This window comes from Xyrauchen texanus, chromosome 29 (assembly GCF_025860055.1).
Source record: "Xyrauchen texanus isolate HMW12.3.18 chromosome 29, RBS_HiC_50CHRs, whole genome shotgun sequence".
Lineage (NCBI taxonomy): Eukaryota > Metazoa > Chordata > Actinopteri > Cypriniformes > Catostomidae > Xyrauchen > Xyrauchen texanus.
Genome location: NC_068304.1, coordinates 19,915,040 through 19,938,162, shown reverse-complemented (window position 1 = coordinate 19,938,162; position 23,123 = coordinate 19,915,040). Strand labels below are relative to the sequence as shown.

Genomic DNA, 23,123 nt, shown 5'->3' with positions numbered 1-23,123 from the left:
CGTTATCCCCATGTAGAGTGTCCATAACGATCATAATCTTTAATAATCAACAGTAAAAATACAACACCAAAGTGTATTAATACCCCTTTTTAAAGCAAAGTTATCCATCTGCAGATTGTTACAGGATGCAATGTTTCTCTGCCTTCATAGTTTAAATCTGTTGATGCTCATTGTTCATAATGTTGACAAATTATACATCTGCATAATTTGCCAACATTATTAACCATTTTTGACTAGATTATATAGTAAATGTGAACTAATTTGGGGGGGGGGTGCATGCACATCAACAAATTTTAAAGTTAAGAAAAACGACTAGCTTTGTGTTGATATTGTAACTAGACAGTACCTCTTAGAATAAATCCAGAACCAAATATAAAAATGTAGCATAGTATACACACACACAAGTTCATATAGTAGTGTGTGTGTGTGTATATATATATACACACACACACACACACACACACACACACACACACACACACACACACATTAATTTACCTTTACTTAATGGAATTATCCATTTGCATTCATTTCTGGAACATGTACATACCAGCTTGTGAGCATTTAATTGTTTCAACAATCCCTGATATTTTAAATCATAATCAGAAATAGGTTTATTGACATATGCACACTCAAGGAAATCATACATATTTATTTGTTCAATAACAAAAGCTTCCAAGTACATAAAAAAAATTGACTTAAAGAACAGGTGGAGCAACCAAATTAAGCACCAACTTAGTTGCAAACTAACTAGTAGTTACTGAAGCCTTGAACTTTATACCCCAACTTAAGACCTTACGCACAGCTATTTACTCAACCTCATGTCCTTCCAAACCTGTATGACTTTTTCTGTGGAACACAAAAGATGACATTTAAAAAAATGTTTTTGTCCATATAATGAAAGCCATTGGTGACCAAAACAAGCTATTTTGCTCACCATTTACTTTCATTATATGGAATACAAAATACATTTTTGGGGGTTCTGCAAAAGAAAGTCACATGGATTTGGAAGGACATGAGGTTGAGTATATGATGACAGAATTTACATATTTGGGTCAACTTTTCTATTAATATTAAATGTTATAACTATCTGAAACACAGTAATTTTATGAGACTTATACTGCATGTTGCAAAAGTATCTTCACTGCAAATAAAAACAGACAGTATAATATTTTTTACTCTGTTAAAACAGCTCTTCAGTGAAGCCAGGCTGACTCCTCATACAGCTTTTCCTCCTGTTGCAAACCAATTCCAGTTTTATCTAGCATTCAGTGCGATGTTTATTGAAATCCAAACGGCAAATTTACCTTGTTTAACTTCAACAATATCCATGTGCACCTTTTCAGGGCTGGACTGGAAAGAGAAATCGGCCCGGGATTTGACATAACTGTCAAAAAGTTGTTGGGGGGGGAGGTAGTGTTCGCTAACGCGGCGGCTCGTTTTAGATTATCGCGGCCGACACAGCGACCCGCTCGGTTCTCCCGATGGCCAGTCCACCCTGATCGGCCCCAAAGTTTGTCGGTCCACCGGAAAAATGTCCGGTAGGCCAGATTACCAGTCCAGCCCTGCTCCTCGTCTATTCCAATTGATCACTTTATAAATGATGCCCGTGAGCTGGAGCGTATTCAGGCCTGCACTGCAAAAAGTACAAATCACACACAGAGAATTAATGAAAGCCCACATTATATTTATCATATGTAACCGGTGTTGATCTGCAATTAGATATTCAACTTGACCAAAAAAGCTGACTTAGGAAAATAACCACAATGAATAACAGTATAACTCACTAAGTTAACGTTAGCTGCATAGCTAATATTCATTTATCCTAAGAAAATAACCACAATGCACGTTCAACGTAAACAAAAGCTACAAAACATAATTATGTATTCAGAATAAAAACTTTAAAGCCTGCAAAAAATATGTTTGAAAATGTCTACTGATATCTTACCTCAGTTTCTTAAACTTGTTTCTATTGAAACACGTACGCACGCGCACCGCTGAACGTAATGCTGCTGCAATAAAGAGTAACATAACACGCTCACATTTAGAATAAGCAGGGGGAAAATTAAAGTCAAAATAAATAATGAATTACATATTTAGGAAGATTGCATTGTGATACAGTGTATGCAGACATAAGAAATGTGTTTTAATGTGACTGGATGGGTACAAATTACTCACCAAAACAGACGATTTCCCATTGAGACACATAGGAGTACAGAATGTTAGGGAATACCAAGATGGCGGCGCAGTAGCTTCACTGTTGTGACGTCATGAGCTATCCAGTTATATATATAGATCAGTGGTCTGATCTTGAAATCATAAAGAATTCACCTGTACTGTCTCCCGATACGCCCCTTTGGCCTGGTCAGAAAAGTCTGGTTTGACATCCAGCTGTGGCTCGGCGTGGCAGGGAGGGCAACCGGGAGCTCTCCATGCAGTCTTTTAAAGTCCAGAGAGACGAGGATGGGGTTGAGTTTGTCACCCTGGCTTACAATCCGCACACCAAAAACCACAACGATCCGAATGACCCAGATAAGGAAAACTTCCGAGGTTTTATGTTTGCCAGACCCGGGGATCCGCTGTGTCCGGTAAAAAGTTTCACGTCCTATGTGTCCAAATGTCCATCTGACGCAAAAGCTTTCTACCACCATCCGAAGCGCACCGTGACATCCGCTTCCGAAGTGTGGTACAGCCGAGACATATCCAGCTGCTGCAGACCCGCAGCACCACCAGTTTCAGAACCCCAGCGCCAGAACCTGAAGTGAGGGGCGGAGTTATTGACAATGAGACAAGCATGGCGGAGAGCATGGTGACTTGTGTAACGTTTTAGACATCATGTTGTGAAAAATTATCGCATATATTAAGTTCAGCGTTTATCTGCTAAATATTTAATTTGTGCATAACTTTATCATCTTAATGAAGCTTGAATATGTTGTCATACGTTCGATACATTTTTGCGTGTTGTAAATGAGCCTTGCGGTGACGTTTTGAAGACATCTTGTGAAGGTGTTAAAGTGTTTGTTCCACGTTCCTCTGTTATATGCATTGTTTGTGAGTTAATATTACCTTATAGTTGAGGTTTTTTTTTTTTTTTTACTTTGACATTATTGTGTGGTGCTTTCATCTCTTGTAGAGACATTTCGAATGAATGAAGACCACAAGGAAAAGGCCCGCAACAATCTCCTGGAACAGTCAGAAGCTTCCAGAGAGCCCTTTCTATTTCATTTTGTGTTCAGGGATGACATGGAGTTATTTTAGCAAGAATGTAAGGACAAAATGGGCCTGAGAGTGAATTCCTCATTTGATACATTTTAAGTTTAATTTATACAGGATTGTCATGATAAAATGGGCCTAGGGGTGAATTGGTCATTTGTTGTATATATTTTTATTGTTTCTTTTAAAATTATGCTGAATTTTCTCTCTTTTTTTAGTTTTTTGACATGTTTTATTTTACATAAAGAAAAATGCATGCTGCACATGTTCTCGTGAAATAAAGTATATTTTATATAAAATGCCCATAAGTTTCAAGCATTTTTTTTCACCATCATGATCAGGAAGTAACTCTCATAATACAATGAAACGGATAACTATATACAATTATATTACACAAGATCAAAGTTTTAAAGTGCTTATTGTACTGTACCTTAATGTATCATTATAACATACGTATAAAGTATGATGTTTCGTTTGTAATAAAAGCAAAGTACTCTCCAAAACGTTAGGTGGCGCTACTCGGTTTCGAACGTAAGCTCCGCCCCTCACTTCAGGTTCTGGCGCTGGGGTTCTGAAACTGGTGGTGTAGCCTACTCTCCAAAACGTTAGGTGGCGCTACTCAGTTTAGAACGTAAGCTCCGCCCCTCACTTCAGGTTCTGGCGCTGGTGTTCTGAAACTGGTGGTGCTGCGGGTCTGCAGCTGGATACTATTGTGGTACAGCCGGGAGCCGATGGGTATCCACTACCTCGGGAACATGATGAAAAAGATCAGCGAAGATGTATTTACAATTTATGTCAATATATATTTATGTTATTAGGCCTAGTAGACCTACTTTTATTATAATTATAACTATTATTATCATCATCGTATTATCATAGGTGGTGGGTCTTTCGAAGGTCTACACTAACCACAGCCTCCGAAGCACCGCTGTAGGTCGACTCTCCGATGCTGGACTGGAGAGCCGTCAAATAATGTCGGTGACAGGCCATCGATGCGAGAGCAGTCTGCGGGCTTACTGGGCTCCGTCAGTCCGTGAGAGATGAAGCTGGAGCAACGTACCGTCTGCATCAAGTGCCCATCATTGGCAGTACCCAGCTTTTGTGGATCCTCCTTCTAAGGCCCCTATGTCTGACTGGCTGACTTTTTCAAATTGCACTATAAATGGAAACGTTGAAATTAATTGTAAATAAAAAAGCTAGCATGTAGGCAAATGACCCTCTCTTTGATCTGATTAATTTATTGCCCTCTATAAGCGCAAATCGCTGGAGCGCAGAACTAATTGTTTTTTTTGTTTGATTGTTGTTTGATTAATTGTTTTATGTGTAATAAAAAAATAACTATGCCTACCTTTGTGTTTCATGAAAAAAAAAATGCATTTTTGAACCTGAAGGTTCTACAAGCTGAGCGGACTATAAATATCTCCGGTTGCTAAATAAACTGTCAGGCAAGTTATTATTTGTAAAAACTAGATTTAGCCTAATTAAAATATAAACTAATGTTTTAAAAATGTTTTATTTGGCAAGTGACCATGGTATAAGCGGGTTAATGCCCGACGAGGTGTCCATTGTCAGGTTTTAATGGACGACGGCGAGGTGTGAACCGGCCGACACGCAGCGGAGGTGGCACTGGGACAACTCAGTTTGCGTTTCGTCAGATGGAAGAGGTTCCTGGATCTGACACCGCCCTGACAGTTTAGGCAGGATACCACAGATCTGTTGTCCGAACGGACCAGGACATGGTGACCCTGAATGACCGGGAGAAAGCGCACGAGCGTGTACTCGACCGCTATCATTTCCAGACAATTTATGTGAAGGACCTTTTCCTGAACTGACCATAGGCTGAAAACCGGAGAGCCCTCGCAGACCGCGCCCCAACCCGTGTTGGACGCGTCTGTGGAGATGACTTTTCGGCGAGATACAGCTCCCATTGTCACTCCCCGCTGATACCATTCGGCCACTGTCCAGGGCTACAGAGCTGATATACAGGTCTGAGTCACCTTGATGGGCTGGCGGCCTGTGGCCCAAGCCCGGCGAGACGCTGGTGTTTAGCCAATGCTGAAGCGGGCGATGTGCAGTAAACCCAGCTGAAGTACTGCTGCGGCTGAGGCCATGTAACCTAGCACTCTCTGGAATTTCTTCAGAGGCGTGAGGCTGTTCATCTGAAAAGATGCGGCTAGTCGCTGAACACGGCGCGCTGTGTAGATAAGCGAGCCGTCATTGCCACGGAGTCTAGTTCTATTCCAAGGAAGGAAATTGTCTGACTGGGCTGTAGTGAGCTCTTGGTCCAATTGACTGCAAGACCCAAACTGTTCAGATGGCTGAGGAGAACTGCTCTGTGAGACAGAAGCTCCATATGTGACTGTGCCATAATCAGCCAGTCGTCCAAATAGTTCAAAATTCGCAAACCCTGACTCCGCAGGGGTGCGAGCGCCGCATCATGCACTTCGTGAAAGTACGGGGTGCTAAGGACAGGCCGAATGGGAGGATGGTGTATTGATAAACCTGGCCATCGAAGGCGAATCTCAAGAATGGCCTGTGATGGGGACTTACCTGAATCTGAAAGTATGCATCTTTCAGATCGAGAGAAATAAACCAGTCCCCCTGGCGCACATGCGCGAGGAGTTTCCTGATTGTAAGCATTTTGAATGGTCTTTTTGCAAGCACCTTGTTCAAATCCCTGAGATCTAATATGGGTCTGAGGCCGCCGTCTTTCTTGGGAACAAGAAAATAACGGCTGTAAAGCCCCGACTCGCTCAGAGAGGGTGGCACTTTCTATGGCCCTTTTGCACAGAAGGCTTGCTATTTCTGAACGAAGCATGCACGCTGCTTCCGTGTTCACAGTGGTTTCGAGCAGCTCTGAAGCGAGGAGGGCGGCGATCGAACTGTAGCAAATAGCCCTGTTGTATTGTGCTTAACACCCACTTGGATATCCCTGGAATAGCTTGAAGCGTAATGCTAGAGGGTGAATGGCCAATTCGCTCTGATTGCCGCACACAGAGCTGAACAAAATGTGTGAGCTGCGTTTAGTGTGTTTATGCATGATTGCTCGCAGACAGCATGAACAGGCTGTTTTGTGAGTGACTTCCGATTGGAAAGAATGGGGAAAGAGTCACATCTGTTACTTGATGCTAAGCATAGTCATGGACACGGGACTTACACACAGAGGAATGTTTGCTGGCCGTGTAACAGAGCGGGCAGAGAATGGGCGCCAGACGTATTCGTGGGCGCATTTATTGACTCTAACACTCGAGCGGTTCAGTAACCGCTTTATGTGGGCGTGCTCTGGTGGGGACACGAGACATGTAGTGCTTGTGTGTAGAGGTGAACACTGGATTGTGGGCACATTTTCTACACATAGGGCTGGTCGTGTGACAGAGCGGCCAGAGAATGGGCGCGCGACGCATTCGTGGGCTTTCATTGACTCTGACGCTCGAGCGGTTCAGTAATCGCTTTATGCGAGCGTGCTCTGATAGGGGCACGGAATGTGTTATGCTTGTGTGTAGGGGTGAACACTGGGTTGTGGGCACATGTTCTACACATAAGACATGTTTGCTCTTTACAAGATTTATTGGGTCGCCGTAAAACGGCGTTTGAGTGCAGGCAAGCGGGCAGTGTCACCGGCTTGTTGGCTGCTAAATTCACCACTGTAGTAGACTGAGAGAAGGGGACTGACAGGGGCAAAGCTTTGACGGTGGTCCGCCGCGGCGGACTGAGCCGCCGCTTGTTCAACAAAGTTAGGAAGACTTCGGTTGCTCTGGTTTCAGCGCTACCTTAAATCGAGGCCCGCTGGGGGCAGCGGTCTGCGGCGGCTGTCTGAGTCGCGATCGAGGGCGGCCGCCTGTCGACGCTGAGAAGTCTGAGTTTGTTGAGCTGGGCGCTGTGAAGAGGCTCGTGCAGGAGGCTGATCACGTGAGCGGCCTGCAGAGGAGCTTAGCGACGCGGCAGGAAGAGGTTCATGGCTTGAGTGGCTTTCTGGACTTCTGAGAAGCGGTCAACAATGCCACTCACCGCGGAGCCGAAGAGACCGGTCGGAGAGAGCGGTGCGTTGAGGAACGTGGAGCGCTTTGCTTCTCCCATGTCGGCTAGCGTTAGCCACAGGTGTCTCTCGGTCACAGTCAGCGAGGCCATGCACTTCCCTAGAGCTTGAGCTGCAGCATTGGTAGCGAGAAGGGCGAGGTCTGTCGCGCTTCGTAGATCAGTAACAGCCTCTGGGTGCCTGCCTTTCTCATCCCACTCCCGAAGAAGGTCCGCTTGTAGGATCTGTAAAACGGCCATGGAGTGCAGAGCAGATGCGGCTTGGCCGGCGGCGGAATAGGCGCGGCCAACATAGGCGGAAGTCGCTCTGCAGGCCTTAGACAGGAGCACAGGCTTAGACCGCCATCTCGCGGAGGGCGGGCAAAGGTGTGCTGCTACCGAAGTCCTCGACCGGGGATGGAGGAGTAGCCTCTCGGTGGCGCCGCCCACCGACGCGAGAAGTGGAGACGTGGGAACGGGACCTGGCCGAAAAGGAGCTGCTCCACCGACTTTGCAAGCTCCGTGTGTAGTTCCGGCAGGAAGGGAGCGGCCCAGGCCGCGGGTGTAGAGCGGCGATGGCTTTGAAGAAAGCAGCCATCGAGTCTGTTGGGTGCCTGCTCAGGGGGCGGTGACCACTCGAGCCCGAGGCGGTCGAAAGCCTGTGTGAGGAGGCGTGTTAACTCCCCTTCGACTCTGGCGCGGGTCCTGCTGGATTCCTGGGCTGAGGAGGAGGCTTGGGAGCCTGACCACTCCTCGCTGTCCGAAGCCATGATGGAACAGCAGCCCTTATCCTCCGCCTCGTCATCCGAGATGGCAGCAACTGCGCGTCCCGGGGGGGCGGGGAGGGTGAAAACGATGCTCAAGGGAGAGGCTCCGGCGAGGCAGTCGCTTCAACCACAGTTTCCGGCAGCCTTTGGGAGCGGCGCTTCTTTCTTCGCGGCGGAATGTAGGCAGCGTGGCGGCTTCTGCTTTAAGCGCTTCGAGTCGAGCCCGCAGGGTCGACATCGGTAGCTCCTCGCAGAAATCGCATCTGCCCTCATTGAGGGCGAGCTCTGCGTGTCCCAGTCCCAGGCAGAGAGCGCAGATGATGTGGCGGTCTCCGGTGCTGAGAAGGGCACGACATGAGGCGCAAGTGGAACGAGGCATCTTGAAAAAGACGCTCGTACTCTTTTGTGAATAGTTCGTAAGAACTAGCTTGCTGAATAAAAAGGATACGTCGTCGGATGGCGTAGCTCGCAGGATGGCTGAAGGTGGCTGAGACGGCCGCCTTCTTCTAGCGCTGTCCACGCTTGCTTGATGCCCCTCGAACGGCGACGCGGCTTCCAGGTCAGCGATGCGAAGAGCTTCGCTGAAGAGATGAAAATCGGGGTTCCAGCCTACGAACTACGCTTATATGCACTCTAGTCACGCCCATTTTGGCGGGCTTTGATGCAGTGAGCGCGGACGCCTCTCATTGGATCGCGAGTTCGCCCAAGCTCGTCTATAGGCTGCAGCAGTTGCCACAGAGCAACCTATGAGCTCGCTAGCTAGCCCGCTCAAGGTCTGCAGCTGCCGCGCTGCGTTGACAATGGATACAAAAATTAAGGATAATTTTTTGGCTTCAATATCTCAGAAAAGATGAATCTTTCCCGTAGCGTAAGCTAGCTTACTCAATACGAGAGAACCTCTCGTAAGACAACCTGACAATGGACACCTCGTCGGGCATTAACCCTTACATAGTAATAGTAACGTTAGTTGGCCACCGGAGTTAGTCAGACTAAAATAGCTTGCTTGCGAGCTGTGAAAGTTGAGACGTGAGTTGACATGATTTATAGTATAGTTTTATCTTATATTTATATTTTATATTATAAAGTAAATTTCCTGAAAATCTAAAATATTTTAGCTCTAACCCCCTGTGACCCAACAAAGGATGAGTGATTATAGATGATTGATGGATAGCAGTGAAATGAATAATTTACTATTTTTATTATTGTCTATATTATTCTGCAATTAATATTACATTGTATTTGCTATTATTATATTATACCACTTGCGATTTATCAATCTATAATAGTTAGCCTACGGTGTTAAATTATTGTACTAGTCACTATTTAACTTATTAATTTTTATTGACTCTGTAATTAATATTTCATATTCTATTGCTATTATTATAGTATTATACGTATATGCTATTACCTATAATTATTATATTATTGTACTTATGATATTATATAATTATACTATTCATTACTATTTTATTTGCTGTATACTGTTTGTTTATTTTATTGACTATACACTAAACTATTTACTATTACTTCTCACTTTATCTTATATTTACTATTTGCATTGCACTGTAGTTGGACCGTCCATATAATATGTATTATCATAAAGGATCCATCAGTTATCTTTGTTATTGTATATTTGGAGTATCTATCTGTAAATATCCAATATTTTAGTGCTATAAAAATACAGAAAGCACCTGCATGTGTGATGTGTGATTTGCTGATTTGTTTTATTTTCTCAATAGCTCAATTGTAAGCACAAGAGAAGCTAAAATCGGATTAAAGACAGAAAATGTTTTTTCCACAATAAGAAAACTTTATTTCATTTAATATGAAAATTAAATTATATCTCAGTATGGGGGTCTTCACAATTCTTATCCAAGATTAAAAAGCCAAATACATGACAAATAAAATGTTATAAGTCTAACTATCGAGAGTTTAAATAACTAGAGATGGATCTTTCTGTACACCATGTACGAACCACTGAAATCGGTTGATAAATGTAAACGTTATTTTTGTTTTTATCCAGAAAAACCGCAACTCACCCGTTTACTTGCATTTGATTAAACCGTTTTTAAGTATGATACCGTTTGGAGTATGATGCAGCACATGTTTCCTTGGCAATGAAGTGGAGGCTGATGTTTGTGCAGCTTGCTGCAATGCACTGAGTATGAAGATGTGATTGTTGTATGGTTCTAGGTTGAACATGTTTGCCTCAAGTTCCTTGAATGCAGAACCACCATGTAGATCCAGAACCTTTGTGGGGACAGAGATGGGCCTTGTGAGTGTGTGCTGTTGAAGAAATCTCTCAGCTGTCTTGCAGACTTTCAGGACGCTGTCTAACGGTCTTATAAATCCACCTCAGGACTTCATGTCGATCAGTGTGTTCATATTGGGAAGAGCTCTCGACACTGAGTGCAATAAACAGGTAGTGCACAGAAAGTGCTATCCGGTGGAGAACTGTTGCCACTAGCTCTGATGGCATGTCTTGATACCATTCTTTTGAAAGCTGAATAATGTGGGATTGTTGTTAAATCCATTAGCAGATTTGTTCCCACATATCTGCAAATTTTTATTGTATTGTTCAGTTTAAGTCAATTTTTGTGTGTACTTGGAAGCTTTTGTTATTGAACAAATAAATATGTATGATTTCCTTGTGTGCATATGTCAATAAACTTATTTCTAATTATGATTTAAAAGATCAGGGGATTGTTGAAATAATTAAATTCTCACACGCTGGTATGTGGGTGATTATATAATTAGGGGTACATTTCAAGTCCTTGGGTTGTATTTATCATTTTCCCTGAATATTCACTTCAAGCAATGATCACTTTTATATTTGGGCACATTTCTCTTTATTTCATGCAGAAAAGTAAACCAGTTCCATAAGTTAATTAGGAGAAAATGCATATGTTGTACTGGAAATTGCCATTTTTGTGCTGTCCAATTTGCTAAAAGTCAAGTTTTGCCTTTCAAATTAACACTGCAATATATATTTTTATATATTATTTTCATCATTATTTGTTAAAAATAATCATTAAAACAAGGCAAATGTATATTAAAAACTAATTCACTCATTTATATCTATTAAATTATTAACTTTGTGTGTGTCCAAGAAATCTTTGTCAACTGTGTTACCCATTGACAAACCCCTATAAATCAGCAGTGGTTTGTTCCAAAGTCACATGTCCAACATCATGTGATGTCACATCCTTCAGTGGCGGGAATTTTAAATACAGTGTGCTAAGTTTCTACTCCTCCTCTTCAATTTGTAATCATTATTATAGTCTACACATAGAGTAGATGAATTGCTCATCAACCGTGTTATCAACATGGTCTTGTGTACTTACTTTAGATATTATATTTACAAAAATGTAGAGAAAATGTATAAAAACACGAGTTGATCAAGGTAATGTGGGGACATGTTCAAGGTCTACAGTTAGCACAAGATCCTAAAATGGAAGAAATGTCAGCTGTGTTACTTGTCAACTGTGTTACCCATCAAGTGTAACACAGTTGACAGGGATTAACACGGTTGACAATGTTAGCTGGGTTTCTTGTCATAGTTTATGCCTATATTGAGTATTGTTGATAAAAACTATTGTTATTACACAGCTGAGAAGCAGCGCCAGTACAGGGCTCAGCGTGATGCTGATCCTGAGAGAAGGGCTGCGTATTTACAGAAACACAGAAGGACGTGCGTGGCATGAGGACAAAAAAGCTAGGAAAGGTGAAGACAGTGAAAGATTTAAGTGAGAGGGAGAAGAGAAGGAAACAAGCATATTGGAGAAAAGCCCAACACCAGTCCAGAGAGAGAAAGCAAGTGATAGATAACCAGGTTACTCTGAGTCCTGAAGTTGATCCACAGCCTCTGATGTCAAGGTAGAGATTTTGTGAACAACATGCAGAAAATAGTTTTAACAATAGATTTGATTATGAAATTATGGTGAAAAAGACTAGAGTAATTGCTGGTCATCCTAATTCTGTCCAGTGAGCATAAATGAAAACACATGATCAATGAAGTAATGCTTTGTGTATCATATCAGACAGAGAATTGCTGGAAGGAAGAAAGTCCAGAGAAGAGAGTCAAAATTGTACAGGGAGATTCATACTTATAGTCTGTTTTGTGATTGAGACTAATTAAGTATTAACAGAATTTTTTAAAGTTGTTTTCTCCATTGTTTCAAGAGAGTTAATTAGATTCCTCTGATAGGAGGGAATTTATTGTAATTGACAGTTTTATTATTATTATTATTATTCTCCTTTAGCCTCAATAGCTCAAAAAGTCACTGGTCAAAAATCTTCTAAATTGGTACATTGATACTACATGCCAACAGGAACCCACAAACCAAGAATGGCCCACATTCACCCTTAGGGGCGCTACAAACCATGCCCAAAATTCCCATTTTCTGGTCAAAAATGTTCTAATTTGGTACATTGATAATACAGGCCAGCAGAAACCCACAAACCAAGAATGGCCCACATTCAGCCCTTTAGGGGCGCTACAGGCATTGCCCAAAATTCCCATTTTCTGGTTAAAAATTTATCATTTTGTACATTGATACTACTAGCCAACAGGAATCCACAAACCAAGAATTGCCCACATTCAGCCCTTTAGGGGCGCTACAGGCCACTTCCAAAAGTCTCATTTTCTGTTCAAAAATGTTCTAAATTGGTACATTGATACTACAGGCCAACAGGAACCCACAAATCAAGAATGGCCCACATACATCTTTAGGGGGCTTACAGACCACCTCAAATGTCCAATTTTCAAACTGATGGCATTTTCACCCAATTTGTCAAATTAGTCGGAAACTTAATGTACATACCTAATTTCTCATTGGAAACAAAAAGCCTCAAGGATCCATTAGGTCCGGTATGATGGATTTTCCTGTACACTGAAAATGTTTAGCTTAGGATTCAGACAGAAATACATGTTTTTTGGATTCCTCCATTGGAAGGGTTTAACCCCAACCCTCTACTGATCAATTTTAAATGATTTGCCATTTTGAGGAGGAATCGCATTGCTGCTTGCAGCTATATTTAATTACTTGTTGCTGACACTTGTCAAAATAAAAGGTTTTATTTTAAAGAAAGGTTTCTCTTTTTCTTCTAATGCATCTTGTCAACCGTGTTACTCCTGTCAACTGTGTTACTTTATCTGTCAATTGTGTTACGTGTGATTTTTGTGTCATAAATCTTTAAATGTAGGCTAAAATGTAATAAAAATGATAAAAAGGACATCTCTAGAGTGAACAGTATTACATAAAGCATTTAAAGCATTTAATAACTCTAAATTCAGTGTAATGGAGAATTATGTTGAAACAATATCCATCCTTGATGATAGTATACCAAAGAATATCCGTTATTCAGTTTAAAATTAATATTTTTTAAATCAGTTAGACAGACAACCTCAAAACCCCTGGTGAATAGACTCAAGAACTTTCAAACAAATGTTTTATCATATGTGTAGTACTTCATTTATGTCTTCTATGACATCACTTTTGTCTGTAACACAGTTGACAAAACAATGAATCGAATATTTATTTTCATTTAAATATTTAAAAAGTAATTCGAGCTTAAGCTTGCCAACTAATGAATTTAGAACAATATGGGGGTATATTATGGAAACAACTAGATTATTTTGCAGAAAATCACAATGATTTTTTCAGTTTTTTGTTGATCTGAAATGTACCCCTAATTATATAATCACCCATGTACATATTCCAGAAATGAATGCAAATGGATAATTCCATTAAGTAAAGGTAAATTAATATGTGTGCGTGTGTATATACACACACACACATATATCCACCCCCCCCCCCCCCAAATTAGTTCACATTTACTATATAATCTAGTCAAAAATGGTTAATAATGTTGGCAAATTATGCAGTTGTATAATTTGTCAACATTATGAACAATGAGCATCAACAGATTTAAACTATGAAGGCAGAGAAACATTGCATCCTGTAACAATCTGCAGATGGATAACTTTGCTTTAAAAAGGGGTATTAATACACTTTGGTGTTGTATTTTTACTGTTGATTATTAAAGATAATGATCGTTATGCCCACTCTACATGGGGATAACGACTAATGTGTGCTTAATATGTACATAGTCATAAATTACAACCTGTGGGCACTTTAGCCGCATCCTTAAGTGAGTGTTGTTTCGCGGTTAACCGCTGCACATGACGCGATCAGGGTTGCCAGATGCCAGCAAGGTTTTCAAGCCCAAAACCTCGTCAAAAACCGCGAGAATGCACAAAAAACCGCCCAAATTTGTTTTGGCTTGTTTCTCGTTTAAACACATGATAATCATTAACGAGTTTTAAAATTACCCATTGGTCCGTGTACTTTGCGTCCATTCGTTTTTCCTTTTTTAACCTGTAATCAAAAATTAACGGTTGTTGTATTTTTAAAACACAAAGTTGAACACCAAAATTTGAATTTGAACTGCAAATGCTGCAGTTAAAAAAAATATATATATATATATATATATATATATATATATATATATATATATATATTAGTATAATAAATATATAATAAATATTTATTTTATAAAATAATTAAAAAAAAATTGACGCATTGTCTATGACTTTTTGCCCCTTTATTAAATATTTAAAATATTCACAAATTAATATGGAAAAAACGTCCATATTAATTAATTCTAAGGCCAAACCCGGAAATTATATTTTTCCCGCAGTGCTGAATGAGAAGAGCCATGTCTCTGGAACAATACAGAGAGGTGATTTAGATTTTTGTTCTGTGCATCTCGCAATGTACGTTGCTATCCGCAGTTCTCGTCGTTTCTGGTCATTGTTGTCAGGGTTACTGGACTCACCCACTCTGCTAACTGTCTGACCGTTGGCTGGCACCTTGCCTTATGCTTCTTGGTGGATGCATGATCTTTAAGATCTTTTAAATGAGCACGGATATCAGCGTTGCAGTATTTACAGTGTGCCTTTCTTTCTTCTGCACCCGGTGCAATCCATGACTTTAAGTCTGGATCTCTTTCCCGCTCTTTCCTGTAACTTTTTCTATATTTTGCCCACTTTGGCATATTGTCAGTGTCAGTCGGCTAGCTAAGTTTGAAAACCCCGCGCAATCTAGTGTGTTTGAGGGGAGGGCAGTGCCGGCGTGCGTGACGTGAGCTGAAGGGAGGGAGTGTCTGTTGTGAGTTTAGGGGGCACGTCAGCCCGACCTGTAGTGTGTGTGTGTGTGTGTGTGTGTGTGTGTGTGTGTGTGTGAGTGTGTGAGTGTGTGAGTGAGTGAGAGTAGGCTACTGAACAGAGAGTCGCTGAAAGAAGGATCTGAAGTACCGATCTTTCGGCTACAAAAACCCGCCGAACTGATCCGAAACCAGCCCAATTTTTATCCACCCGCCCAAACCCATTTTTGCCCGCAATAAAAATGCGGGATTGCGGGAAACCGCCCAATCTGGCAACCCTGGACGCGATGCCCTCTGTCGGTAGGGAATAGTAAAATGGCCGCCAGAGTACTTCCGGTAGCTTCACCTACTACTGGCAGTTTAGAATTCTATGAGCAATCCAGTTATATATATATATTTACATTATATCAAATAAAGGCTTGAAATATCTTACTTTGCTTGTAATGAGTCTATATAATATATTAGTTTCACCTTTTAAGTTGAATTACTGAAATTAATGAACTTTTGCACGATATTCTAATTTTTCGAGTTTCACCTGCAAATATCTCGTGCACATTGAACAAATGAATGGCCACTGTTTGCGATTAATTTAATCGCAGTATCCATCTGTTTATTTACTAAAGTTTCTTTTCCACACCATTAAAAAAAATAGACTGTCACGGAATTAGCCCACAGAACTAAAAACATATCATTTCTGTGCATAAAGATGTTTTAAATAAAAAATAAATACACTAGCTGGTGAAAAACTTCAGCTTTTTTTTTGCAGCCCAATTCTATTAAATTATTGTTTCGTTTTACTTTTGAAAAAATGCCTGCAAAATATCCTGTATTAAATCAAATAAACTACCAAACGAAAAAAAAGCATTAAATTATAAAACGAAAAAATATATTTTAGACCTATATTCTTTTCTCAAACTTAAATTAGCTTTACCCTGTTCTGTAGATGAAAACTGTCAGCTGCACTTTTTTCCAGGCTATAAACTATCAGAACTATTTGTACGAGTTCACATTCAGAAAACAAGCTTTTGAACAAGAAAAAACTACTATTTATCAAAACAGACCATTTAAAATAATCTTTTACTAGCGCTCATCGTTGCTATGCGATTTGAAACGCCTTGTATAATCTGTAGAATATCGTAAAATTGACGAAAGAGGGATACCTTCTAGACATGACAACTGGATGTAGAAAGGAAGTCCCGCCCTACAAATTAAAGTGCCAATCACCTACAGGTCTGTAAATCAACTTGAGAACGCGCATGCGCATTAGCTATACAAGCCTGTGACATTTGTGTTATTCAGCGTGATCTGAGGGAAAGTACAATTTATGATAGCAGTGCTGCAGGGCGTAGCACCAAATTTTGGGCCCTAGGTACAAACCATCTTGCTGGCCCCCCGTACCAAATATGTATGTATAGAAAACTGACTTCTAAGGGGCCCCCCCTGCCTCGGGCCCTGGGTACTCGGTACCCTTTACCCCCCCCCAGTCCGACGCCCCTGCAGTGCTGGCATATTTTACTGCTAATTTTAAATATGTTCTTTGATCGTAATCTTGACAAATCGTTTTGGAGATTTCGATCTTTCACCATTCAACTAGATAGGAGCTGCACTTGATTACATAGAAAAGTATGTGGTGTCATACATGTATGAGCTTTTCTTGTTGACCGCATGACCCTTTGATGAGATCCTGTTTTATTTATAACAGAAATTAAACTGGTAGCCACTGCAAAATGAGCCAAGGCAATATGACATAGATAAGACAATCCAAATGACTTAAAGGGGTCATGACATGCCTTTTTATTATTATTATTATTATTATTATTATTAATATTTTGTTCCTTGAGGTTCACTTATAATGTTATTAAAGTTTTTGCACACCCCAAAAAAAAACCTCATATATTTGTAAAACATAGTTTTCCACCATCATCGTGACCCTGAAACGCTAGGTGTTGGTGCTGCTTCTTCTTTAAGACTTGACAGAAAACACCCACTGTTATGATTGGCTCTTAACTTGACAGACCTGCTCTGTCTTTGCATCTCACTGCTCACCACTACTGGGCGGGGTTACAGAAGGAATAAGGTAAAGTAGGAAGTTGATGTGTTCTTTTGGAGGCAAATGCAAATATCTACCACAGTATGACATCACAATGTGGAGGAAGTAGAGAATGAGTCATTTTGGTAGCTTGGTTTCAACAAATACTCTTTTTGCTGTGAGGAAATTGTGAGTTCTGAAACTTACAGTATGTTTTTTTTATTGTAAAATGACCTCATATATTAACAGATCAAGGAAAATCTGATTATTCATGTCATGGCCCCTTTAACAAGCACAAGGGGGTGGGGGGGAATCAAACTAGAGGAACACTTTGCACTTTAATATTCTTCAAAACGAACAACTATTTTTATTTATTTCACACATTTGTACACTATGTATATAACAAATAATAATAATAAAAATTATAGCATAAAGAAATTTACAAAAGTATTAAAAGTTTTTGGATGTCTAAACCAAATGAGAATAGCTGCTTTTTGTTACTGTAAATGTTAAATTGGGATCTGCAAGGAATACCAGACCAGATCAAATAGGCATAACTAAGAAGTAAACCAGCTGGAGGGAACAGTTACACACACACTAAGCTGTACACAGGGGTAGCACAACCATTCATATTTTTACAGATCATGCTGTGCATTCCCATTTGAAAGGAAGCTGTGGGGTCTTACAAAAAAAAGGGATTTATTTTATTGTTCTGCATTATGCCTGTATGAAACTTGTTGTCAAAATTTTGCATGTTTATCTGGAAGACCATCTCAACACTGTTTACATAAAAAACAATTGCAATCGTCAGTACACAATGCCGAAAGATGAATAGGCAAACACAAAATGACTCTGTGACTGTATTCTCAGAAAGAGAATGCATTTTAGTACATTTACTATCATCTGATTTTTAAGAAACAAAGGGAAGAAAAATCCATTATTTGTGTGCCGCACGTCCAGCCACCTGGCCCAGAAAGTGGGAAACAAATTCATTAGTTTGAAATTGACACTTTGGTGTTGTTTGAATACTCCAACTTGTGATCTGCAATGACTCTGTGTGCATGTCCCACCTGTGTCTATCCCTGGACCGCATCACTGTAAGCCTGCAAAGGGGGACTCAGTGCTTCAACGGCAGTCACGGTGTATCCACACATAATTGTAGTTTTGCATGAACAAGTGTACACAAATTCCAAATAACAGTACAAAGGTTACACCATATTTTCCCTGCAAACTATATCATGACTCAAACGGCCCTTTGGAAACCATTTCAGGTGCAAATTCATGGTTATTGTACACAAAATTAATTAAACCAACAAGGAGTCTCACTGTGATATAGCAGAGATAACAATGGCTTCCGACAACTAGTTCTGCGGTGTGCAAAAATCGATAATGTGGAAAATGCCTAACCCTGTTTGTCAATGGCTCAATTCAAAACATTTGAAATAAGCTATCAAGAAAGCAGCTCAACAGGTCCATGAGTACAATTTACTCTATGTGCAACCTCGAGCCGGGTCTGGGAAGAATGAACTTCAGAGAGACAAAAGAAAATGTATAAAAGGATATATGAGTGAATGTCACTCAATTTGGCTCTCAGAAATTATTCATATAACTCTTAAAAATCATATAACGATACTAAATCTACCTAAAAGGAGGATGACAGCAAAAGAGGCAGAGCAGAGGAAACCACTGTTCTTCTTTAAAAGTTTTAACTCTAAAGCTCTAAATTATACTGGCCCCATTTTCTCCAACCATAAAGCCTGCAGCTCTCAAAGCTTTAGAGTTATGGTATGGCATAATCTGCTTAATTTGGCAGACTACAGACCTGGTCAGCCCTGTGGAGCAAGGGAGAAGAGTGGAGGGAAAGACACGGACTCCTGATTTAAGACAAGCATATGTCAAGTCCAAACCTCCTATAAGGGGTGACAAAATATAGGGGAAAACAATCAAATCTACACAGCAAATTGTCAGATGAAGTCAGTTGTTTACATACACTTAGGTTGAAGTCATTAAATCAAATTTTTTAACCACTCCACAGATTTATTATTAGCAAACTATACTTTTGGCAAGTCATTTAGGTCATCTACTTCTACTTGTGCATGAGATGAATAATTTTTCCAGCAACTGTTTACAGACAGACTGTTTCACATTTAATTGACTATATCACAATTCCATTGGATCAGAAGTTTAGTCTGTGCCTTTAAGCAGCTTGGAAAATTACAGAAAATTATGTCAAGCTTCTAGGCAATTACCCAACTAGCTTCAGATTGGAGGCTTTACCTATGGATTAATTTTAAGGCCTATCTTCAAACTCAGTGCATCTCTGCTTGACATCATGGAAAAATGAAAAGAAATCAACCAAGACCTCATAAAAAAAAAATGTCTAAAAGTCTGGTTCATCCTTGAGGGCAATTTCCAAACACCTGAAGGTACCACGTTCATCTGTAAAAACAACAGTATGCAAGTATAAACACCATGGGACCATGCAGCCATCATACCGCTCAGGAAAGAGACGCATTCTGTCTCCTAGAGATGAACGTAGTTTGGTGCGAAAAGTGCAAATCAATCCCAGAATAACAGCAATGGACCTTGTGAAGATGCTGGAGGAAACGGGTAGACAAGTATCTATATCAACAGGAAAACGAGTCCTATATCGACATAACCTGAAAGGCTGCTCAGCAAGGAAGAAGCCACTGCTCAAAAACCACCATAAAAAAGCCAGACTACAGTTTACAAGTGCAAATGGGGAGAAAGATATTACTTTTTGGAGAAATGTCCTCTGATGAAACAAAAATGTAACCGTTTGGCCATAATAACCATTGTTATATTGGGAAGAAAAGGGGGAGGGTTGCAAGTCGAGGAACACCATCCCAACCGTGAAGCATGGGGGTGGCAGCATCGTGTTGTGGGGGTGCTTTGCTGCAGGAGGGACTGATGCACTTCACAATATAGATGGCATCATGAGAAAGGAAAATGATGTAGATATATTGAAGCAACATCTCAAGACATCAGCCAGGAATTTAAAGCTTGGACGCAAATGGGTCTTCAAATGGACAATGACCCCAAGCATACCTCCAAAGTTGTGGTAAAATGGCTTAAGGACAACAAAGTCAAGGAGGCCAACAAACCTGACTCAGTTACACCAGTTCTCTCTGGATGAATGCGCCAAAATTCCAGAAACTTATTGTGAAAAGCTTGTAGATGGCTACCCAAAATGTTTTTCCCAAGTTAAACAATTTAAAGGCAATACTACCAAATACTAACATAGTGTACATAAACTTCTGACCCATGGGAATGCGATGAAAGAAATAAAAGCAGAAATAAATCATTCGCTCTACTATTATTCTGACATTTCAAATCTTTTAAATAAAGTAGTGATCCTTTGTGACCAAAGACCGGGAATATTTTCTATGATTAAATGTCAGGCATTGTGGAAAAAAACTGAGTTTAAATGTATTTAGCTAAGGTGTATGTACCGGTAAACTTCTGACTTCAAGTGTACTTGTTTTTTTTTTTTATATATATATATATGTGTAAATATAAATATATTGAAAAAATGATGCAAACACATGCCACTCTTACTCTTTAACATCCATGCATATTTACAAATTGAAAAATACCAATTTGTTGCCTTTTTTGTTTGTTTTCTATTTTGCTCATTTTTGAAACCCAAAAGTCACCTCCTTACAGTCAACATTCAGCAACCCAAACAGATTTCGCCACTCGAGGCAGACATGGTCAGAATTATTAAAGCCATTTTGAAATTGAAATCCATTACACACACACACACACACACACACACACACACACACACACACACACACTATAAAATAAAGTCAAACAGAACACAACCATAAACAAAACTGAAAATTAGGGGAAAGATTTTCAAGGGCAAGATTTTACAACAAGCAAAATGTTGTCTTTTTGTTGGATTTCTCAATCCTGTGCTTCAACGCTGCTAACAATACTGTAGCACATGTAATTTTTTTTTATATTCTTTTTAATTTAAATATAATTTACTCTTATGCTTTTCGTAAAACAAAAAAAAAAATGGGAAATTATGCAATGCAGGGTGGTTCGCCAGGGAGAAGGCAGCAGAGGCTCCGTGCTGCTCTGTTTCATTGCATCAGCACTCTAGTGGGAGGAGTTTTTCCTCCAAGAGTCAGTGGTGTGGAGATGTAGCCTCAATCCTCGATGTACTCCCATAGGTCTTTGTCATAGCCTTCATGTACGTGTTGCAGCAGCACTCTCCGTCTGCTCTCACAGTATCTGCACACAAGGAGCATCACAAGGTGGCTTTTTATAAAGAATTGGCTTAGCACTAAGGGTCTGTTCACATCAAGTTCAATAGCCCATTTGCCAAGCACCACCTTTAAAAGTGCTTCTGACCAATCCTGTCTTAGCAACTGTTGCCACCTGCCATTTTTCTGACACTGGTTTGCAGTTTTCCGATGAGAGTAAATGGGAGTAATGTGGGTTTGAGCAGTTTGAAGCAAAATTTTATAGAAATTATAAAAAATAACTTTATTAAAAACCATTGTTGCTGGGTGAAATTTAAGTGACATGAGGTATGACATAGAGAGGATACATTCTGAGTTTATTCTTTCTTTTGGAAAAGGCTTTCGATAAATCTTAAGAGCATGCAATGGATTAAAATGTGTAATTTCTCATTAAATCTAATAACTATATAAAAAAAAAGTTAAATTCATTTATGTATTGATTCAGATCTTAGTAAAGGTGATAGTAAATAGTTCACAGCATCAAAGTGAGTGTGACATGAGATGTAATAAACAGTTCTGTTCACCTGTACACTAATGTTATGAGGTTTGTAATCACGATCAAATGAAGCTTCTCTTATAGCTCTTTTTATGTGACTGATGATCGTTTGGTTCAATTCTGATTCACAGTCTCCACAGTTTTCAAATTACTGTATAACTGAACAATTTATTTGAAAAAAACAAAAAAAAAAAACTCATAACAGATTAATATGCCTTACAGTGTCAGTCTTCATTGCAGCCCACGGATATGGTCTAATCCGTTTGAGAATATTTTGCCAAAAACCAGTGCCGTTCACAGCAATCTCCCATTCATTCCAATGGGGAGTTCTGCAGAGCTTGTCAGAGCGAGCAACCGTAACCAAGTTGGGCGGAGCTTAGCGAGGGGTCAATTTGTGCATGGCAAGGTTTCAAAATGAAACAATACTTCTCTATGTACTACTTTACACCAAATCCGATACTGTATATCATACTGTGATTATCTGTTGTTTCTATACTTAATATATTTTTTTACCTAGGTTAATTGATATTCTAAATAATTCATTCATGTTTCTGTTTTTTTAAGACAGTGAGGTCTGAGGGATCAGAGATCACACGCATTCATAAGTGGTTTCCGTCTTGCCCTTTATGCACTGAGATTCCCCCAGATTCCTTGAAACTTTTAACTATATTGGGGGCAGTGGTGGCTCAGTGGTTGAAGGTCGGGGGTTCAAGCCCCAGCACCACCAAGATGCCACTGTTGGGCCCTTGAGCAAGGCCCTTAACTCCAGGTTGCTCTGGGGGGGATTGTCCCTGTAATAAGTGCACTGTAAGTCGCTTTGGATAAAAGCGTCTGCCAAATGCATAAATGTAAATGTATATTGTGCACTGTAGAGGGTGAAATGCTCCAAATCCTTCCCATTTGTATTTGGGGAACATTGTTTTTACAGTGCTGGATTATTTGCTGAAACATCTCTTGCCAAATTGTCAAGTCTTGAATGATCCTTGCTCTTGAAGGACTAGGCTGTTTTTGGAGGCATCTTATATACTATGACACGATTGTCTCAACTGTTTAACATCTCCTTGTTACTTCAACTCATCAAATTGTTATTAGTCTTAAATTGCCCCTGTTTTGCGATCATCAGATTTGAAATTACTGTACATTAATAAAAAAAATATGAA

The 23,123-nt window shown here is 40.1% G+C and overlaps 1 protein-coding gene and 1 long non-coding RNA gene across 2 annotated transcripts in view; both read right to left on the bottom strand.

The window, feature by feature from the left end:
* Positions 1-678: 678 nt before the first annotated feature.
* On the bottom strand, positions 679-2,312 carry LOC127623279 (uncharacterized). Its single transcript, XR_007968045.1, has 3 exons — positions 2,179-2,312; positions 1,949-2,012; positions 679-1,636 (listed from the first exon to the last, which is right to left on the bottom strand). It is a non-coding gene; the product is annotated as an uncharacterized LOC127623279 (long non-coding RNA).
* Positions 2,313-17,399: 15,087 nt separating this feature from the next.
* Positions 17,400-23,123, bottom strand: part of LOC127623318 (E3 ubiquitin-protein ligase arih1-like) — a 37,705-nt gene continuing 31,981 nt past the window's right edge. Inside the window, exon 14 of the mRNA XM_052097727.1 lies at positions 17,400-21,456. Coding sequence (XP_051953687.1) covers positions 21,372-21,456 — 85 coding nt within the window. The 3' untranslated portion in view covers positions 17,400-21,371. The remainder of the gene's footprint in view (positions 21,457-23,123) is intronic.